At 44.6% G+C, this 23324-nt stretch overlaps 1 protein-coding gene across 3 annotated transcripts; it reads right to left on the reverse strand.

Moving 5' to 3' along the window:
• Nucleotides 1–3689: 3689 nt before the first annotated feature.
• On the reverse strand, nt 3690–15938 carry LOC120629177 (sodium-independent sulfate anion transporter-like). Of its 3 annotated transcripts, XM_039898014.1 has the most exons (9): nt 15767–15938; nt 14901–15086; nt 8871–8953; nt 8465–8567; nt 7787–8309; nt 7543–7720; nt 5173–5502; nt 4963–5103; nt 3690–4899 (listed from the first exon to the last, which is right to left on the reverse strand). In XM_039898014.1, the coding sequence occupies exons 3-9, from the start codon at nt 8950–8952 to the stop codon at nt 4385–4387; spliced, it is 1872 nt and encodes a 623-aa protein (XP_039753948.1). In that variant the 5' UTR covers nt 8953; nt 14901–15086; nt 15767–15938; the 3' UTR covers nt 3690–4384. The 3 variants fall into 3 exon arrangements, with proteins under 3 accessions (XP_039753948.1, XP_039753946.1, XP_039753947.1); XM_039898012.1 differs by lacking the exon at nt 14901–15086; XM_039898013.1 differs by lacking the exon at nt 14901–15086 and having other exon boundaries at nt 15710–15938.
• Between the last annotated feature and the right edge of the window lie 7386 nt (nt 15939–23324).

The following is a 23324-nucleotide window of genomic DNA, read 5'->3' on the forward strand; positions in this document are numbered from 1 at the left end:
CCAATTTAAAGTTCCCTTATTGCGTATATGTTATGTGTGTTTGCATAGTAGTTTACTATAATGGTAAGCGGTTCGTGTACGATGTACGATCTTGCGCGTCTATATTTACAAGTGTGTGGGCAGTTCGTGTATTGATTATTCGATGACGAGACCTCGTAAGAGTCCCGTATCGTTATTTTTCGTCACTACCTACCCGTACCTCCCCCCCCGTGCAGGGAGTGGGTAATTTGCGCGCCTGCTGCCTTCCTTGGAAGCAGTTTCTCAGGCTCCCTCACCGGAATCGAACCCTGATTCCCCGTTACCCGCGACAAACAATGGTAGTCGCAGAAACTCATTCCGATTACGAGACCTCGTAAGAGTCCCGTATCGTTATTTTTCGTCACTACCTACCCCCCTACCTCCCCCCGTGCGGGGTACAATATTGATATGATATTAAAAAATACCATTAATAAATAACATAATAAAAGACCACCACTTTTATAGAGACATAACGCCACATAATTATAAAAAGTATAGTGTGTGGATCTAATCAACCACCACTGGCACCAGACCCTCAATGCCCTTAAATTTTACCTCCATAAAATATTTAAAGTGTACTCACTCCGATTGCGAGACCTCGTAAGAGTCCCGTATCGTTATTTTTCGTCACTACCTACCCGTACCTCCCCCCTGTGCGGGGTACAATATTGATATGATATTAAAAAAAATAATACCATTAATAAATAACATAATAAAAGACCACCACTTTTATAGAGACATAACGCCACTGTGTGGCGCCGCCATCAGTCTCCTTAGACTCGGTACTTTGTCGTCGCCGTCGACTTCGCACCTTCGCCCCATATAGTAGTGGCGCGGCGCGACGGGCCTAATGTGTAAGTGAAAAAAAAAAAAAAAAAAATTAAATTAATTGTTATTTTTTTACAATATCTTCTAATATGAATAAGAGTACTTTGTATTGGTACGTTTTGTTTTTTGTTTTTTTTTTTTTTAAACGAAACTGAACCTAAGTAACCGGCCTGCGGCCGGGCACCCGTCTTATTCATGTCATGTGAGACAGACGGGTGTGGTAGGGTAAAATCTATCATATCAATATTGTAACCCGATGTACATCTTTCAAATGTCTGCCTTTATCAACTTTCGATGGTGTAGTTTCTGCGACTACCATTGTTTGTCACTGTGTGCTGTGTTATAATATAAGAATTGAGGGGTGAATGTTAAAGAATATATGTTATATTGTGTAAGTGTGTGGTTGTTGTATTTACTTTTAAATTTATAATAACAAAAATTACTGTCCTTATAAGTAGCTGCAGCTTTGGTTTTCTCACATACATAAATCAGGGCAAAATAATTGAAGTACATGTAAAAAGGAAAAAAATTACAATTTGTGGAGCTATAGTAGTAATAATTAGTACAACATGCAGAACAAACTAGTCACGCTTGACCCTTTAATTTAATAAGGTCATCTTCGCCGCTGACACGGACAAGTTTGTCACCTTCTCTCTTCCGCAAAAATATCTTTCCGTTAGAGATCCAGCAAAAACGGTAGTTATTCGTCTTGGCAAAGTCGCGCGATAAATAAAATAATCTCTTCATCTTTGGAGTAAGATTTTCAGAAATGTAGATCACCCGGGAGTCACCGTTAATGTTGATGTGATCATTACGAAGTTGGTTACGCTGCTTAGTATGCATTTTATATATTTTTAGGAATTTTTCTTTCGTAAAAACACTCCCGAAATCAACAATTATAGTCTTTTTGTCCTGTTCCTGACTTTTTATGCGATATATATCTTTAACGTCACTAGACTGCAGTGGGTCTACTATTTTAATACTAGTTATGCTGCTGTTGATGCACTGATGAAAGCCAGATAGCTAGATCAGTCTTTAGTTAGTCATAGTTGCCGGTAGGCTTAGGTCTAAAGGAATCCAAACTAGGTTTAAAAGGTTTGGATAGGTTAGGTTAGGTTAGAACATGAATAAGAAGGGTTCAGTTCTTACTTAGGTTCAGTTCCGTTTAAAAAAAAAATAAAAACAAAAAACAAAACGTACCACTACAAAGTACTCTTATTAATATTAGAAGATATTGTAAAATAACAATTTTTTTTTTTTTTTTTTTCACTTACACATTAGGCCCGTCGCGCCCCTCCACTACTATATGGGGCGAAGGTGCGAAAATGACGGCGACTTCCATTGTTTGTCGCGGGTAACGGGGAATCACACCGAGGAAAATATTCTTACCAAAAGGTAAAATTCACTTATTTCTGATGTTTTCTTTTGTATACAAGCTGGACGCCAAATTTAAATTTACTAGATCATCTGGAAGTGATTTAGGTTTAAGCTTGTGAAATATATCAGTCAATAGAAAAAAATGCATAAAAGCATTTTCTCCTTTTGTATAATATGACACGGTAGCTGAGTCGTCAGGCTGGAACACTGGCTGGATTTCAATTGAACCTAGATTATAAAGTCAAGTAGAAATAGCCTTTTACCCATCTTTACTATGGTAAAAAAAACCGAAGAAAATTGGCGTCTTGTGTTTAAATCTGGTTTAAATCTAGTGTGCAAATAAAGTTCAAACTCTGATGTAATACCTACTTTTTTAATGCATCGTCAACGTCTGTAATAAACTAACGAAGAGGTTTAAAAAAACCTTTTTAGCGTTATATATCTGTTATTATCATTTCATTTCCATATTCAATGTGGTAAAAAAAAATAAAAAGATTTTTGAATTACACTACTAACGACTGGGGCTAAAAAATATGCATGTTTCAATTCGTATGGCTTTAAAGACTAACAATGGGTACCTATTTAACCGTGCAACTCTACGATAATTAGTAATTGCAATCTTTAATTAAATACACTTTTACCTTATTGATGAATATTTATAACGACATTCGTAAGCAGGCAAGTACCTAATTGTTAAGTTATTGTGGTCTCTGTCATGCACTCACTTAACTATATTGTAATTTATTATTTAATTCTATTAATTAATTTCATTTTTATTGTTCAGATAGTGATAATGATACATAAATTATTTATGTTATCTGAGTAAATCTTTAATTTTTACCAGAATCCTAATTTGCATGCCAAATTGGCTTAGTAGGTGGCTTATCTACCTACAGTCAAGATTGCATGTTTTGTAACACGTAAATAAGTACTATTGAATCGAATTAAAAAAAAAATATGACAAAATTTTTCCTTTTCGTACATTTGAAACAACAACACTAACTCATTTTTAACATGGTAATAGTTGAAACCACCAAACTACCCAGTGACGTGGAAGTGATAACATCACTGTTCATAATTTTTTTGAAGTAAAACTTCTTCAGGGCGCGACTAGGGAGTAACTCAGATTTTTGACGTCTTTGTAGTTTCTGCTATTTTAAAACAATAGTTTGAATCGGTGGTAAGTATATATATCATACTCCAAGCTTCTTAACTTATATTATTATTATCAATTGTGTATAGCAAAAGTTAATAAAAATACAACAGTTTAAAAAAATATTTCCTCAATAAATAATAATAAAAGTTTTACTTCAATCGCGCGTAAAGGTTACACGCATACACTTTTTTTTTTTTTTATGCGAGTTATTTCGCGCTACGATCGGCTCCGTCGCGAGCCGTTACCAGTGCTGTGGGCAGGGATGGGGATGGGGATGGGGAGGGTCTGGGCGCCAAATAAAACAAATTTATCCTTATTAACTCTCAAAGAGTGTAATTATTTTGTTCTTGGAACTGGGAAACATTAGTCATTCATTTAAACGCACCATATTTATAATTTTAAATTTATAATTACTAAATAAGTCATTTTTTAATAGTTTTATTTAAAATAATGTTTATTTATTAATCTATTAAGTATCTAACAGTAAATTGAATAGGTACTATAGTCGTGGATCACAAGAAACGGATTCGGCGCTCGCCCTCTCTCTCTCTCGCTCACACCGGCGGCGACGCCGCGCGACCTCTCGCTCTCGCACGCACTCTCGCACACGCATCTCGCTCGCACGCGCGGCGCCTATCACATACTTCGTATATTTACAACCTAACTTGTACTGGTTTACCTATAATAAATAAAATGATCTATGACACTTAGACTTAGCTTTGTAACCTTCGAGCGGTCCCTAATAATTCACAGCTTAACGACCGCTAATAATAAAATACCTTGCAATCTGTGATCGCTCAGCGCCGGGGCGATAGACTCTAACTTTATACTCTACATCACAACGATACGCGCGACTCGCGGAGTCATCTTCGACATCGAAATAGTCTTAGAAAAATAGCTCTGTGCGGAGCGGCGGCTCAGGCTAGCGGGAGCGGCGGCTCAGGCTAGCGGGGACGGCGGCTCAGGCTAGCGGGGACGGCGGCTCAGGCTAGCGGGGGCGGCGGCTCAGGCGAGCAGCGGCGGCGGCGGCTTGGCGGGCGCGAGCCGCGGGTCGGCGGCCAGCAGCCGCTCCAGCTCGTCGTCCTCGTAGAACACCACGAAGTGCTCGGGCTTGGTCACGGCCTCGAAGATGGAGCACACGGACGGCTTCACGTTGTAGAAGTACAGCGGCTGCTGGCGCGCGTGGAAGTCGGCCGTGAGCTGCTCGATGCTCTTGGCGGCCGTGTAGTCGGCGCTGTAGATGTGCGTGCACTCCAGCACCACGGGCGTGCCGCCGCCCGCGCTCTTGGTGACCAGGCGCCGCACGTAGTCCACGGACGGGAACATCAGGCAGCGGTCGGGCGTGATCATCAGGTACTCGGCGCCCGCCGCCGTGCGCAGCATCTCCACCGAGAACTTGGGCCGCGCGGCGTGGTACAGGATGAACACGATGTTGACCACCACGCCCGCCAGGATGCCCAGCTCGATGGGCAGCGTGAGGCACAGCACGAACGTGCCGATGCCCGGCACCAGGTCCAGCTCTGCAACAGACGCACGTGAGGCTCCGGCGGCGGGGGCCGGCGGGGCGGCGACGGGCTACTTACTCTTCGCGCGCCACATGGGCTTCACGACGTCGTACTCCACCATGAACAAGATGGCGGAGATGATGACGGCCGCGAGCGCCGCCTTGGGGATGTACTCGAAGTACTGCGTGAAGAACTGCAGCGCCACGATCACCATCACACCTGCGGAGCAAGGAGCGGTGAGTGCGGCGGGGGGTGCGGAGGGCGCGGGGGCGACGGCCCGGCACCTACCCGTGTAGAGCCCGTTGAAGGGCGTCTTGACGCCGGAGCCGTTGGACACGACGGAGCGCGCGAGCGAGCCGCCGCCCGGGAAGGCCTGCACGAAGGCGTTGGCCACGTTGGCCATGCCCAGCGCGATCATCTCCTGCGTGGCGTCGATGGTGCGGCCGTCCGAGAAGGCCTTGCAGATGGCGATGTCCTCCAGCAGCACGATGAGCGGGATCACCAGCAGCCCGGAGCCCATTTCCGACACCATGTCCACGAAGCCGGCCGTGCTGTTGTCGGCGCGCACGTACGACAGCGCGGGCAGCGCCGGCGCCGGCACGCCCGACGGGATGGCTCCTGCGAGACAGCACGCGATGTGAGTAACTTCGTCGCGGGATACTGCAACTGACAGCTGTTACTGCCACCGGCATGCCATGGGTGCATGCCATGGGTGCATGCCATGGGTGCATGCCATGTGTGCCTGCATGCACGGCTAGCATGGGCAGGAGACAAATTTGTCCCCGGGGAAAGGTGAAAAATATATCTTCTCCCACAGCTTAAAAACTGTCAGAGCACTGGCGCCCAAGTGGAAATAATATTGAAATAATATATGTGCAATAATGAACGGGGGTTCACTTCTCTTATTCCATGTACCCGGGCTTTAGCAGGTGGACACGTTAATTATATACCTTGTCAGGGGATATAATCGGGGGGTTAATTTTTAACTCCTGCCCGTGCTAGCCCTACTGCTGTGTGTAATGCTGTCATCGGCATGACCCGCGCTCCCGAGGTGCCCGTTGACCGCGTGCCCGTCGACGGGAACAGCAGGATTTAAATACAGAATTGAAAAACGTTTAGATGTTTTTAAATTTAAAAATTCATCAATTTGATCAAAATAGTTGTACAATCGACACACTTATTTTTAATCTATCGACTAGCGTGTGACCACAATCACACCCAATAATAAGCGATGATGCGGCCTAAGATGGAGCGCGCTTTGGAGTTTGTTACGAATGTACTCGTACCCTACAAGCTAAATAAACAATATCTGTAAAGAACGTAATGTCGAGTGAAAATCGGACCTCATAATTTTATATTCTGAACCAAATCTGATCAAACCTGGCTCAATAATTAAGTTTAGAGACGAATTAAAATATGGCATTATAAAATAAATACATTTTTATAGTTTAATTTTTCATAATATATGCATTAGGCCCGTATCGCCCTGCGACTGTAAGGGGCGATGCGATCGGACGCTCAGCACTCCCAAGTCAAACTAATTGCTGCAAATTCACCAATTACAAGAAATGGAAATCACTTTTTCAGTATTCCAGTGCGTGTGTTTTAACTTAAATGTTATTTTTGTTAGTTCTATAAATTATTTTATTTCTTATTGTTTGGCTTATACGAGTATACTAAACCTACTTTAAAATTATGTTGTTGTTTTGTTATATATACCGTTTATACTAAGTTACAAATTCTTAGTTTATGCACTACACACTTGTTGAACCCACTCCCACTCCCACTCCCACTCTTCACTCTTGCGGAGTTTTGCTTAATACCCCCTCGACATACCTCTAGCTGTTTTGGCAAATCATTCACCACGGTTATGAAATATATATAGACTGCCTCATTCCGTGAGTGATAATTCTTCTCTGGATGTTTTCAAGAGAAGATGGCATTATGTACGTGTATAAGTTATTTAGGTTAAGTTTGTCAAGTGTACAATAAAGAATAAAAAGTTTAAGTACAGTACTTAGGTACACTAATAAAATACCTCCTTTTAAATTTTTTCTATTGTCATCAAAATTAAATTATATGCTATGTGACCCCCTCCTGGCGCCAAAGCTGGATCCGCCCTTGGCGATACTTTAATTGTTAAGTTAGAGTACTGCATCACACTGTTATGCTATAGCATGGTAAACCTATTATGATTCCATAACGTAATAAATGTCTTGAGTTTTTATAGGACAACAAGGTTGGGATCTTAGCCTCTGGATGATCGTGTGCCACTATTATTTAAGAAATTATGAAACCTTACGGAGAGATCTTTGATAGGGACTCAGTTGGTTTAGTTACAAGACTAGGAGCACTCTCGATTTGAAGGAACCCATATTATAGGTATCGGGAAAGACGGAAGCGGAATGGCATTCCAGATCTTTGCGGTGCGAATTGAGAACGACGAAGCAAAACGCTTTGTACGAGTCCATGGGACATCAACTACTTAACGACGCACCTGCATCAGCCTGCAGTTGTGGCCTCGCCGTTCGATGGTACAAATTTGAAGATGGAACCCAATTAAATAGTTTCCGGGCACGCTTTCTCACGCTTTCAAATACGTGATCAGCCGTTGCACTCTTCGAGTTTGTCCCCAGCGTAGCTGCATGCAGTACTGACCCATGAGGCGCACGGGCGCCTCGCCGCGCGCGGCCACGGCGGCGCCCAGCGCGCCGCCCGCCAGCACCACCAGCGCGTTGCGGCACGTGCCCAGCAGCCACATGGCCTTGGTCAGCACCTTCTGGCGCGTGCTCGGCCCGTCGGGGTTGTCGGCGCCCAGCTTCACCATGCCGATCTTCTGCAACGGGAGACGCGCGTTAGAGCCTGCGGGAGGCGGGGCGGCGCCGGGGCGGGCGGGACTCACTCTCATGGACAGCAGCAGCGCGATGCACACGAAGCCGAGCACGGGGTCCCACAGCGCGGCGTCGGGGATGTTGCGGAAGATAGAGATCCATTGCTGCAGAAACGTGGTGCCGCTCACGGGGATCGCGAACAAGTCCTTGACCTGGCTGGTGGCGATCATGAGCGCCACGGCCGACGTGAAGCCCGAAGACACGGGGCCCGACACGAAGTTGACGAGGAAGCCGAGTCCCAGCACGCCCATGAGCAGTTCCACGAGCCCGGCCAGCAGGTTGAGCAGCACGGCCTTCTGCACCACGCCGCCCGCCACCTGCCACGTGAGCAGCGACGCGATGGCCGTGGGGCCGGCGGGCACGGCGCGGCAGCCGCCCAGCACGATGTACACGAAGCAGCCCAGGAACGAGCCGTACAGCCCGAACTGCGGCGGCAGCCCCGCGATGTTGGCGTAGGCCAGCGACTGCGGGATCACCGTCAGGCCCACGCTCACGCCTGCGATGGCGTCGCCCAGCGCCTGCGACGCCGAGTACCTGCGCAGAGCCGTGCTGACTGGCGCGCCGGAAGACTCGCATTGCAAATGTTTGGAGCAATATGATGCAACCATTGAATTGTATTGTAATCAGTCGAGCCGGCGCCAAGTTAGTGGACACGGTTAGAACCCATGGCGGCGGACGAGTGCACTCACCGCGGCAGCCAGGCGGTGATGGGCAACCTCTTGTGCAGCGTCTTGCGGTTGCAGCGCCGCCGCAGCGCCGCGCGCCAGCCGCCTCGCGCCGCGCCCTCCGACACTGCAACACACTCTCCCGTCAGCGCGTCGGGCGCGGGCCCGCTGCAATATCAACTCCACACCAGTGGCACCTGCTGTGTGACCTGAGTATTGACTGACACTCATATATATCTCAGCAAAATCGTACCATCAGCACTCGCTCGAAATACGTTCCATTTCATCCTGATGGTGTGACTCGACAACGAGTGCTATGATTGCGAGTTCCAGTGTACGGCGGGAAATTTGAGTGAGTAGCGGAATTAAGCCGGGAACGAATGGGACTGGCCCATGCCCCGGTGCGGCGCGGCGGCGGGCGGATACTCACGGATGTAGTCGTTGCTGGCGTGCTTGTCGTCGGGCGCCGGCAGCGAGCCGGACGACGCGTTGTGCTTTCTCCGCGGGATCATTCTGCAATTGAATCGCATTCGTTAACGACGAGGTGGCTGAATGCGCTACACCCTCACGCCACTATTATTGGTCATGTTCTTGGAAAGGAACAATTGCTAAGTTTTTTTTGTGACTCCTTCTCGGTAGATTCTTCCTCTGGAGGCGGTGCACGGGAGTCACTAAACGCCGACAGACTTGCCATTTGAAAGGCCTAGAAGGAAGTTACGAACTCATAATAGTACTCGGACTCGTTGTAGTATTCCGAGTTCGTTGTTTACTAAGGTTACTAAATTACGAAAGTAAGTTACGAAACAAACCACACAAATGCAACTTTTCTGTACGAGCCCTACAGTAATGTTCCCCATTAAAGTGATATAGTCAACGGGGACAAATGGATTATTTTTTATAATTATTTGTAACCAGGACTGATAACGGAGACGGTGGTATATATTGCATTATTTTGTAGTAATTTTATTTAAAGCCTGTTGTCCCTGTTAGCCTGGGGACCTGGTAAACGGGGACAACGGGACTACATATATCAAGATTAGCCAAGCATCGTAATGCACCGTAACAATAGGAAGATCTTCCTCCGAGCGGGTGTTCGTGCTCGGGGCCGAGGTCCAACCATTCCGTCTTATAAGTGGTTTATGTATGGTCATTATTTGTGAACTCTTCGCTAGCGCGATGCAGGTTCTTTGTGGCGCCCGCGCCATCTTGTTCGGGGTCTTGAAATCCGCCCCAAAAGAAAAAAGTACTCGGATAGTGCAAGCCTAATATTATATAAATAGATAGACAGAGTTTTCGCGGCTCCCAACGAGCGCGTGCGCCCGCGCAGCGGCGAGCCGGGTACGAGCTCATTACCTGCAATGCGCTGCCATTCACGGCTGACGTAATTAACTACTAATTGTTTTTCCGATTGCACCTGAGAAACGAGAACAAAGCGGCGTGACGCAAGCTCCGCCGCGCAGTGGCCAAGTCGCCGCGCCGGCTTAGCGGCGGGACTTGCGGGCGGGCAGCACAGCTCGAGTGCCAACATGACAACAATGAGCACGTGAAACAAGCAGTTCATCAGACAACATTGAGGCACAAGCATGAGGTTTCTCGGTTTCAGCCTTACACGTGTGGCGCTGGTCAAATGGTGACGGACGGAGTATCGTAAGTTCATAAGGTTGGGTCTCAATATTTTAGCACGGATCCCTAAAAAGGTTATTTGTAACATCCCAAAATTGCTCTCGATAGATAACTCTGGGTACTGACCTCCTGCAGGCCTCACCTACATCCTTTACCGTTCTCAAATAAACAGGATAAACACATAATAATTAATACATTTTCAAGTCATCGCGATTCTGTTTTTATTTGTATAGCTTTTTCTATATTTACAATAAAAATATAAATTCAAAATTCATTTATTTCAAGTAGGAAGTCGTCGTGAAACTCCAAGTCAGTCGGTTTGTAGTGACTCTAACACCGGTTCGGAAGGCAGACTGAGAAGAGCCTGCAACAAACTCAGAACAACTTATCGACTAAGCAGCTATACATCAACCGTTCACCAATAGTTATCACCTAAGTATTGGAAAAACGTTTTTTTCTATAGATTTAGTGAAAACGGACATTAGCTTAGAAACTAGTTGTTGATTCAAGACCTCTGGAATCCCCCGTACAGTGCATATTATCTAGTCTCAAAGGCTAGTTTAAAAAGCAATTTTACTTTGGAAAACAAGCCACAGTACAGAAATGATTGCGAATTCTAATTATGTTCAGGTCCAGGAAAGTGTACCGGGTCAGGAGGAAGGCAAGCACTATGCACAGAATTCATGGTACCTACATTCAATCGAGATTCGAAGGAAAGCTATACGCTTCCAGCACGCGCGATGATGTTGCGATGCAAGCGGTCTAGTTTGCTAACAATTATTAAAAGCAGTTTTTGTTTTCCGCATCTAGCATAATTTAAGAATTAACACATTATTGCAGCCTCCTCCAGCTAACGTACTTTGGAAGTACTTGGGTCGCAGTGTGGTGTGGCCTTCAAACTAACATGCGAATACCAACACAAGATGCCGTACCTAATACATTAATAATACTTACTTCGCCTTACTTACCTTACTAATAATACATAGGTACTATGAATACGGAAGTGTATTTGTTTGTTTGTCCGACTTTCATGCAGCAACAGAGAAACAGGTTGATTGGCATTGTTTCATAGTGTCATCGGATACTTACTGCTCTTGAACAAGGGATAAATGTTCTGTTCCTATTGAATAGATATATAACTCAATACTTGTGTTATTACCTTGCCTAGCCAATTGGGGTTAGGGTATCATACATCCCGAAACTTAAATTAATGCGTTAATGTGTAGTTGTGTTCCCGCAGTAACCTTCACATTAACACAAGTAGGGAGGGAGGGCACGAGAACATAACACCTACAGATATCTTTGCATCTAAACACAATATGAAAAAAGGATTGCCGCAATTATGAAATATTTTTCAGTTCATTTTTTTCGCTCGTAAACATTGCCAGGACACAATTTGTAGGAAAGATTTTAATTGTGGATAATCTACCAGAAAATAGCGCCCTTGCCTCTTGGAGTCGTGAGAAGCCCTTACAAACCGTTCATCGTGGCGTGACAAAGTTACGTTAACAAGTAAAGTTTCGCTTGAATGTCGTTTTAAGAAGTTATTTATAATTAGTAATTTAAGCAATGAAATGTGTCGGTACGGCAGCTGGTTACTGAGCGCCGCCGGCCGGGATGCATTTACATAATGAGGTGACAATCAGCCCGCAAGTATTATCCACAAATGTTGCATCGAAGCCGTCGTAACATTTGAAAAGGGCAGATTTGATATTGAAGTTTGGTGATAGGTGATGCTGCCGACAGATGCTCCTTCGACATGACAAGCGCGTGCCGAGCGCGTGCCGAGCGCGTGCCGAGCGCGTGCCGAGCGCGTGCCGAGCGCGTGCCGAGCGCGTGCCAAGCGCGAGCCGTTAGCGAGTTTCGAGTTTCTCGAACGCGGATGGCACCAACTGCCGTGACACTGTGGAGCGGATTTGCCTAGAATACATTTAGCATTGTAATGAGCGCTACTTAATTGGAATTAGCAAATCCTAGAGGCGAGTAGGTCGGCGACAGCGCTCTCAGGCAACGCTTACGATCGAATCTAGGCACGACCGCGAGCGCTGTGCTTTCATGTGGGAGGTCCCGGGTTAGATTCCCGGCAGGGACAGTTTAGGAATTAATAATATGATATTTTTTCTGGTCTGATCTTGAGAGGCTTCGGCCGTGGCTAGTAACTACCCTACAAACCCAGGAGGTTCGCTAACCGATTTTGCGTTCCGGTCCGACGTCGCATAGAATCCGATTAGGGGTGTGGGTTTAACATGACTGTCGCACTCCTGGACAGACCGCTACCATCTTACATTGCATCGACTCTTACAAGCAGATGAGATTGCAGTCAAGGGCTAACTTGTACTCAAATAAAAAAGGAAAAGACGTGCCACTGCTCTTCGGCATCTTAGATTGGCTGTACAGGCTGTGGGCTGTGGCCGTCTCCGCGGCGGCAAGTACCGACTCCTTCCAAAGCGCCTGCATAGTTCCCGCGCCAGAGGCGACGTGGAACTAGAAACCGCAAATTACGATTAAAAACCCGCCGATAAATGAATTCAATAAATACGATACAAATTACCGCACGGCAATATGTGACCTGCGGTTTTATACGTTGCAGGATACACCGCAGGGCGTTCATTTGTATTTACATACTTTCTAAAACGCAGCTAGCTATCAACGATGCATCGAATATTTACAGGTATGACCGATCGATTACGATTAAATAATTTAATTCACATAGTTCACAATTTATCATAGATATTATATGTTTTTTTAAATAACTATATTATTTAAAAAAAATACGCTTATTTCTTAAGTACGAAGTGCGTGGTTATCCATATTTGCGCATGAGATAAACGGTAACGTTAATTTGTGAGACAACGAGGCCGCAGGGTGCGCCCCCCTGCCCTTTGGTATACATTGGTTCCAGATAGCATACCCTTCGCTCATTTCTGTTTGAACTCTACATATAGAGACATTTTATTTGAAACAATTTTAAATTTAAATAGAACAGTCATATTTCAATTGTTTTCATATCAGCAGCTAGCACCGATCAGTCAGCCCGTAGGAGCCGAAATGTTTTGTTTATTCTGATTTTAATTACTGTAATCTATTATTAATCTATATCAAATTAAATTTCTTTGTTTGGAAAAAATATATCAGACAACGTATTCATTTATATTATTTTATAGATATTCCCAGTCTGAATCAGTTAGGTAGTATGTATGAGGGTAAACACCTCTCTGAAACGGCCCGAAAACAGTACCTATACGTCTCGCAAAAAGAGGAGCGTTAATTTATAAGTGGCATTTTTAACACATCGCACATGCAGAAAATAAGAATTTGGTTGCCAACTATTTTAAAATGCATTTATATATTTCCCATACATTTTTATACAAATTAAGTAAAACTTTAAATTCAATAATAAAATCTGTAAGGCATGTGCGCTAGAACTATAAGGCTGTGGGTGTGAGAAGTATTATTATATGATTATCTGAATCTTTGTAATCATTTAAAATAATAAGGAGTAGAATTAGCTCTGTCTTTCCTGTTGCAAATTATAAGTCAAAGTCAAACTTTTTATCGTAAACGTATTCCTTTATACTGTAACTTTTCCATAAGCTTACGTTTAATACAAACTTTGGACTTTTTAAGAGACATCTCCAAAACATCATATTACTTTCATTTAGTATGAGAATATATTCCTATTAGCAACTTACTTCTTAACAAAACAAAGACAAATGATCTGGTATTGTTGTGGATTTATCTTACAATCACCGCTAATACAACGAACAAACAGTTTTAAATTGGCTCGATCGGTTTTAGTAGCGGGACTACCCGCACTCCGGATTGCCGCGTGTTTGTGGTAGGCCCGTTTTACATTTCATTTCATTTGCATACTGACAATTATCTATACCAAATAATGGACAGTATTATGGCAGCTGCCTCGCTACACTTCCACAGAAGCGTGGCTTCTCCTGAGGGGCTCCACTTCTTGTGGTTGTCATGAGAACTTATTAATGATGGCGAGAGATGTGTGTTATTGTTTAAAATTATAAGATAATTTATATGTTCGTACATTTCCCACTATAACTCGTTCGTTGAACTCTTTAAGTAATATGGTGGAATCGCGACCACTGCCCAGCGTCCGTACTAGCCCTCTACAACTACCCGAACATTCGTTAGTCGAAGTTTTGTCACAGAGGAATGACACTCTACGGACATTCATACATTCATATGGTCAAGTATTATTAAATTCCTAGTCAATTTCCCAGTCATTAATCTGATAAACCCCTAGGTAAGCATGTAGGTACCTAGCTCGCTTAGTGAAGGTTATCTTCATGTTTATTTTTTACGCGTAACCCTGGGGCCCAGCTAGTACACTAAAAGTGTAGATACCTTTTTATTCATAATAATATAATGATATAGCAATTGTTTTCATTGTAGGGCTAAAAATAAATATTGACACGAGCAGCGGGTTTCCTTCAGCCGAGCGCCGATAACGCGCCGCGAGGTGACGCGACGCGCGACGCCGCGCGGCACCGCTAGCTTCACGATTACAATCGACACCGCGATGTGGCGATTCGTTTTGTTTTGTAGCGATCAATAACAACAAATCCATAACAAACTGATTTTCCGTCAACCGATCGTTGCAGGACTGATTCCATTTTTTTAGGCTTCATCTGTACCAATTGAACGTTCTGATTCGACTTTGGATTTATCTGATGGTATATTAAAAAAACCTACGGAATCAGTTTCTGATCCACATGCCTAGTGATGTAAATGTGTAGTATAACAAAAATCAATAAATCGTTTAAAATCCATGTTCCGATCGATTTCAAAAATAGATCTCAGATCAACATACCTAGAAGCCTACTCAGTGCGACCGCCACTGGCGCGATGCGGGCGACATTAACACTTCAGTGCGATTTCTTGTCAGCTCTCGAGGCTTGTGCTCACAAACATTCACGTTTCACTATCACTCGTCATCAGTTCGAACAGAATGTTGGGACAGAAAATCGATTCAGTGCAACCCTAGACCACGCACGTGCTTCAATCAAAATTGCATTATTATTTATTAGATTACGTATCAAGTAGTTTATTTATATCAAAGTGAACCTTATCGACGTGCGAACATCGGCCGGGTGGCACGGCTCGTGAGCTGCTGGGGTGGTCGCGGGCCCCCTATCGACACTTCTGGAATCGCGTTCCAGCGCTTGTCGGTGCTAAACTATGTTTCGATAATTGTTATGATACACAGAGCCGAAGTGCCGTCAGCCTAAATTAAACCTAATTAATAATATGTGACCGAACAATAGGTAAATATACACTCATCAGTGGGTAGGCAGTGGCACCTGTTTCAACGGAATTCATTGTTATTGATAAACTAATCGATAACTACAACACTAACATTTCGCACTCACTCGAACAATTATTTGTAGTATTAAAATTTAAGGTAATCGAGCCCGTGCCCGAGGTGGACATAATTTTGCACACTTAGGGCCGTTTCTGGTTTCCGTGTTGCAACTATCCACCTGCAGGTTTATTTAAAATCGATGATGTATTGCCCGGCTAATCAATTTATTTACGACGAAGCACGACACATCGAACACGGCGGATCGGGGATAGAAATGAAAAATTGACCAGATATATGTACAATGAGCCTAAAGTTACTTTGGTGTCCGGTAGTGAGATTTCGCGAATACGGCAATCCGGACGGTGGGCACTCACTCGTGCTGGCGGCGGGGGTCGTGCTGGAGGCGGTAGGCTCGGGCAGGCCGGGGTCAGGTGCACATGCCGCGCGGGGACGGCGGACTGTGCGGCTGCGGCGGCGGCGTGGTGGCGGCGGGGTCGCGACGTGCACTCTGCTGTGCGGAGCGAGCGCTACTGAGCGCCGCCGAGCCGGGTGGCCGCGAGCTGCGACTGGAGCCGGGAGGCTGCGCGCCGCCGCGTGACGTCAGGGGCGAGCGAGAGCCTGCGAGTAACAGACGTTTGATCATTCACCACAACAATACATCTGCATTCGGGAACTAACCCGCCATTTGGTTATAGCATATTGTGTTCCGTAGCAGTACAATGCCCTAGAGAGGGCATTTTTTTTCTTCAAATATTTACAATAAATCTTGAAGTTGCATCATTTGATTTGGACAGCTGTACATATTTCGCATAGGTGCATTTCATATTTGGCTGGGTTAGCATTTTTTTAGGTAAAAATGTTTATCTTTTCCCACAGCTTTGACAACTCCCCGATCATTGTGTACAAACGAACGGTGGTGAACTGCTCCTATTCTCTATTGCCTTGCAGGTGGACACGTATATATTTTTTTCTTATCAGGGAATAAATAATATTTCTCTCCTGTGTTATCCGTGCTGCAAGAAACATATTTTTTTTATAGCCGCTAAACGATTTAGTGTTCCTGTGAGATGTCGCGTAGAATCCGATTAGAGGTATGACTACGATACTCCCTAACGAGTTAGCCCGCTACCATCTTAGTCTGCATCATCACTTACCACCGGGTGAGCTTGCAGTCAAGCTAACTCGTAAACTACTATATAAAAGGGAACAGGATACAAAGAATATCTATACTTAGTAATTTATATTTTACTTGGCACTTATTTGAAAATGTTGTAGAAAATATTGATTTCTTGATTTTTAGTAAGGTCGGCACCTACCTACGTTTAGAAAGTTTATTTTTGTTAAAATAAATTTTTCCCCGCATTTAATGGGCAGGTTTGCAATAATTATATCTAAGTTTCAATAGCCAAATGTCAACTAGGTATTTATTAGCCATTACAGAATATTGCTTTTCCCTATTGTTAATGGTTGAGGAATCCCCCGGTAAATTAAGCTTACTTTCATAATTTTCCCGGTATAACAAAAAACCTGTTGCTTTATTGTGCTTGAAATGCTTACCAACTGTATCATATCATAAAGGATGCCCAACCCGTGTAATACCTACTTATTATTATTTATTGTATAGTCCGGTGGCCATCCATGGTCTTTATCATCAGTTTATCTTTACCAAATGGTGCTTTTCCTAAAAAAATGCGCAAGTTACATAAAGAATACTCAAATCGCTATAGGTACCTATGCCTATATAATGTTTGAAGATTTCCCTTGATTTTTCCATAATAATAATCATTTATTCAGGTTAAAAATAATGGATACAATATTTACATTAATGCCCTACCTTTTGCGGAAGGAAAAACCTTACAGTCGAATTGAGAATCTCCTCCTTTTTATAAGTCAATTGAAAAAAACGGTAGGCACAGTTGTGCAGTCGTTTATTTAACAGTAATCACACGCTGAATACAGTTAATTTCTCATCTCACTTCGGATATTCCTTTGGCCAAATGTACCGCTATAAATAATTTAAGTAAGATATAAGCAGTACGATATCCACAGGTAGTAAACCTGGGTTTATCTGATCTGCCCTTTATTCAACATATAGGACTGCACAAAGAATGACGAATGAACGTCGAGTGGCCGCAAAAGTAGGGTAGGAATCCTGCGGTGACGATGAGAATTGTACCTATTGTGTAAAACTTGATGTCCTCAACGGTTCCAATTCGTTGACATTGAGTGCCTGCGCTACTTGAAATCAGTCAAGCTTTTAAAAGGCACTGAACTGCGTTAAATTAAGTTTGGAAATGTCGCCATCGCGTCGTGGTTTTGCGCGGCGGATGCCAGAAGCCTGCAGGTCTGTTGCAGGAATATGTACATTCCAGGGCTCGTACGGCTTCTGCGCATGACGTTATAGACAAACCATAACTCTTCTAAATTAATTATAAATTTATATTGTTATTATAAATATAATATCGACGAAATATTAGTATAGTCCAACTATACTCATTTTTCGTCGATTCATTTACTAAATTCAATTACTTAATTGGTGCTGTGTTGTGCTTAAGTAATGAGGATCCAACCAAAGTACCACGCGGTCGCTCGCAATAGCAGCTGCGTTGCCAGAGAAGTGATGAAACTGATGGGAATAGAAATCAGAAAAATACGCAAAGGATACCAGTCTTTCAATAGATCTCAATTTTAAAGGATTTAGACACCGACATGTGCCATCCGTCAGACATGAAACTAGACATAATGTTTGTATATTTAACTTTAAAGGGCGGAACGGAATAAAAATTGCGTGCCCTTGTGTCACGTCACTCGCTGATCTCGGCGACGGAAAGCGCTCAAGGCCGGCCTTCAGCGCATTCCCGATTAGTCTTCGTCACATGCAGTCGTCATCTTATAATTCATAGACGCTGGGCTTTCTCTTCGACACCTGAATCACCATATCGGGCAAAAGAGCGTCCAATGTGTTCCGTTAGCCACAGTATTGTGTTCTTTTATTACTAGTATTATTTAAATACTAGTCGTCGTGTCATCTGCAATAAGTTCCTGAAATAAGCGCGATCAAACAAAGACAACCAAAGACAAATCCTCAAACTTTACTATTTTTGCAAGTAGGTACCTACCGAAGTATAATGAGAGTCACCATAAATTATGTTCTGAATTCATTTAGAGTGTTTTATCTAAAAAAAAAACATCGTCACATAACATTATACATGTCATGCCAAAAGAGAAGCATACAGTGCTTTTATTTAAGAAAATTCCTCACTCCGTACCTATGATTACCTATTTTTACCGCGCTTATTAGCAAGTTACGCCTTCAAATACAGCCGCAATTTAGTACGCCTTATTTTATGAGTTTCGTTGTAGAATACTGTGAAGTCATTTTTGTATGCCACAAGCGGCACAGAATGGCTCTAGACCGGCCGGCGCGGGGCGGCATGGCAGCACGAAGCAGGCGAGCCGGGACTGCAACAGGAGCATTTGCAGCACGCCCACCGCTTCAACTAAATAAATTTTAAGCTATTGTGTAATTTATCAGTGAGATGTCGTCCATTGCTCATAACTTAACAAGTTACTTTAAACCGAGGGCGTCAGTCACCCGTTTTGACGAGAGTTTTTTGTTCAAATATCATTAAGTAGGAATTATGTTTATTTAATGTAAAATAATTAGATATGTAAACTTTTTGCTATCATAAACCTGAGACGTTACAAAGGACTCAAACTCTAAAACAGTTAGTGTTTTCCTTAAAGTAACCAGTTTTTGTTCGACAGCCCGCACCGACGCGTACCTACCTACAGGTTGCGGGCCCGCGGACTGCGCGACCGCCTCGGTCCCCGTTCTCACGTGCTCGAAACAATTAATTATATTTTCTTCTGCTTTTCACCATTACCTTAAGTTAGCCACCTGTGGCGGATACAGCTCCCACGCCGGCTGCGTAAATAACGATGAACCATCGATATAAATTGATGAAGTCTTTGCGATAAACTAATTGATTCGAACTTACCCACTGCTGCGTCGCGTATGACTCCCGCCGTAGATGAACCACCGTTGGAGACGCGCGGGGCACGCGCCCGCCATGCCGGCGCGCCGGGCTGCGAGTGGGCAGTGGCGCCCGCCTCGTTGAACTCTTTAGTGGGGACGCGCGTCCCGCGGCGGGCCAGCCATCAGTTCTCCCCACTGATGCACAGCTACACCCTAGACATAGTTTAGCCCCTAAAATAACTTCGTTTCAAATGATTCATCGCCTCATATCGGCTTCTCCGGAAGGTTCCAAAACCGTTCCAGAGATAAAAACAGAGGACAACGGACTCCCTGTAGCGTGCCGCCGCGACAGAGTTACCGCTTCGCTGCGACGCTTTGTGTGACGAGCTGCGAGCAGCGCCGTGCATGCGAGGACCAGGCTGCCCGCCGCGACGAAACGACTCAGGAAGCCGCTGCGACAAGAGTGCAACGCCGGAAGAGAGTTTAATGGGCATGTAGCTAAGGCGGGATACTGACCCCAGTAAGAAACGAGGTGCGGAGAGGCACTGGGCTCGAGGTGACGGAGGATGTTCTGGCCTCTCATCGGAGAGTTTCCGAAGATGTTTCAGGGGTTTGGCGCGCCGTAACCGTGGATTAAGACGATGAAGGATCAGTTTTAAAAATGGAACAATACGATGAAAGATGTATCCATTTGAGATTGAGTATCGTATATGCATGCAGAAAATTGGATCTACTCGTATATAATTTTCTATGCCTGCTTGATGCTAAAAATTATTGTATTATGATAAACACTCGTTCGAGTGTTTTTCATAATACAATTAATTTTTACTTGTTTTAACATTCGTGTAGTGTTCCTTTCTGAATGCAATGTTCTTGCCCACCTGCGTTCCTCCCGATGGAGTCGGGGTCGCGTGCGAGGGGCGGTGTGACCGTGGCCACTGCTGCATATAGCTACGTTATTAAGTTTGGTAGGTGTAAGTCCATTCGTTCGATATTGCAAGCGCCGCTGATCGCGACGGCGCGGTGACCCTGACCCGTAAATATCAAACATAGGTCAACTGCTCCCCAACGATGTCCAACAAATAGCAACAATAACGCAACAGCGCCGTGACCAGCTGTAGATAACACGTGCTAACCCAAGGAGGCATTCTGAACACCATTTGTACACCTACCTACAATGGCTTATGATGCCATCGAATTATCTAGTTTAAATCACTGTTTATTATATATCTAAGTTTATTTGGGCGCAAATGGCTGGTACCGGTTCGGCGGAGACTACAAAACAAAACGGAAATCCCGTATTGTTAAAGTGAAAGCGACACTCGTTGACGTCAACGAAGCATCAGGACACAAAAGCATCTTGATGAGTAGGGAGCCTAGAACATTTTTCCGGCAAAGTGAGGCGCTTCGTTTAACGGAGCCGTGCGCACTCGGGGTGAGTTGGGCCCTGCACTTCAGTACTGCTTCTACTAATCGTTTGAAGCAAAATTGAACCTTTTTATTTAGCGTGACTTCCTATGCATTGTTTTTATTATTCTACTTAGCGGCACGTCTTTTCTTGCGGTTTGAAAAAATCTTGGCTAAAAGCATACAAACATTTGCTTGGTAAAAAACAAGTCCGCTGTGTTTCTTAGAATAATAACTTTCTAAAATAAAAATAACTCCTCGTTTTTATTTTAAACTTGGTGTGAAAAAGGCCTAAAAAACTAAATAGCCTAATCAAATTAAAATGGTCAATCGTTTAGCGGAGAACAGGTGACGCAGAAAAAGTGCTCGTTTGTTATAAGAATGAACATGACGTACAAATAACACAATGTTTGAATAAAACCTAAACTGAACTCAACATCATCAATAAAGCATTTCAATGGCACTCGATATGAGTTGCGCCGCTGTTCGAATCCTGCTCCTACAAAAAACGACATCAGAAGTTTATCAAATGTCAAGACTCGACATAAATAAAATCAAACTAGCCAATAACCCATTTCTGAACGACGTCCTCCTTCAGCTTAAAGAGCGAAAGAACATAGAGCCAACTCACAGCACTCCAAGTGCCGTGCGTAGAGCACGCACTCACACCAATCGGTGAGTTGAGTGCGTGCTCTATATAGTCAGTGCGAGTGCGTGAAAGAAGCGAAAAAAAATAACTACACGGCGAATTGAGAGTCGATTATGCAGAGCGATACAATCGTCGAGATAAATCACGTAGGTTCCGGAGGACGGCAATTAGCGCTCGTCACATGATGCGAAACAATCACTGATTGATTGGAGCCAGCGTTCTATTTCAGGCCGATAACAGCCGATACATTGATTGAGTCAATGAGGTGGGTGCCTACGGCGACTGGCCGCCGCGCGCCGGCCCAAGTGCAAGGCTGGCGCACACACGCGCAGCCTCTGAGCGAGTCGCTCGCGTGGCAGACACTGGCGTGGACCCCGACCACGGTTCATTTACGAAGAGTGCAATGAGATCAGCAGGAAAGCCAAGGTCACTTACGACCCTAAACCTTCTTCAACCAAAGGCAATGGACAGACAGGACTCTTGAATAAACATCGTTAACTAGTAAGTGCAGTATGGGGCCCAGGCGAGCTGTGGGAAGCGGGTAGACGAGCAAGGCTGAGGAAAGGGCGTGGTCGCGCTCAGTGAGAAATGGCAACAGGGCCACATAGGTATTCAGAAGTAGTTATAGGACAGCGCGAGTTTGCACTCTCGCATCCAAGTGAGCTAGCAGCCTAGCTATGCCGCTAGCGACCCCCTCCACAAATACCTTATACGGTTTGGCAAAGGTTTTGAGGAAAACACAGATATTTATCGGAATAATGAAGATATTGCATGGTGATAAATTTCAGCAAGAAGTGAGTTATTATTTGTTGTTGGTTTTATTATATGTAAAACGGAAGCGATGATACTAAGGACTTATGCTTCACTTTCAGTGGGGCCAAGTTCGGATCCCGCCACGCGTCTTTAAGTTATGTGCATCGCCTTGTTGTGGGACGCTAATAATGAATAATGATCTTTGGATTTAATACATATAGCTTGATCGAATTTCGGTTTGGTTTAGAAATTTTCAGGGTACAGCAAAAATCTGATCTTCGATACTTTCATGTATTTTTTTAAAGGAATTTACATGTGGTTTTATCCCTCCGACGCAGTCTCGTGGTAATGACTGAGCATGTGCGGAATTTATTGGTCGCAATAAGTTCCCTGCCTAAGAAAAAGTATCTTCAGGCGATTTAGCCTTTCGCTACGTGTGCAGTTTTATAAGCCACCATAACCCTTCCGGATTAACTTCCTCGTGGAAATTTGAAGCGCTAATCCGCCAATTGCTACGCCAGGCGTCAAGCGAGGCGCATGTCTGCTCGGCGTGCTCGCGCCGTCTCCGGCGGACCCGTTCATGCTCTTAGAAAGTTCGATGGTTTCTCTCAGGATTTCCCGCCGCCCGGCCCCGCCCCGCGAGCTCGCCAAGCAAGCAGACCGCTCGCAGGAGCGCAACCGGTCGCGGGCGAGTCCCCCGTCTCGTGAGCGCGCAACGACGGGCACGTCGACGAGCTCCGCACGCGACGGCCGCGCGAGCGCTGCGCTGAGCGTAGAGACGCCACATGTGGAGCGGAAGAATGTCGCTGCGCAAATGTAAGTAAATCTTTAACACATTTTGTACTGTTGGTACGGACGGCGAGATCACGTCATCTTCGGGTGCTTTTAAGTAGGTAGCTATCTGACTAATAGGTGTGCATTATATATTTCAAAGCCATTATTTTTTACTTACGTAATAAATATATTTTGTCTCGGTGTTTGCGTAATTTGATGTCATCCGGGCACCTGCTTATCTGCTGCCCCCGCATTGAGCTGTTGTGGTTCAGGACGAGGAAGGCTGCCCATTCCCGTAACATGGTGGCATGTAACACGAATAATGGCCTATAGATCTACACTTGGCCGTGACCTTGAAGTGAATCTAAGA

The sequence above is a fragment of the Pararge aegeria genome, chromosome 14 (genome assembly GCF_905163445.1).
Source record: "Pararge aegeria chromosome 14, ilParAegt1.1, whole genome shotgun sequence".
Classification (NCBI taxonomy): Eukaryota; Metazoa; Arthropoda; class Insecta; order Lepidoptera; family Nymphalidae; genus Pararge; species Pararge aegeria.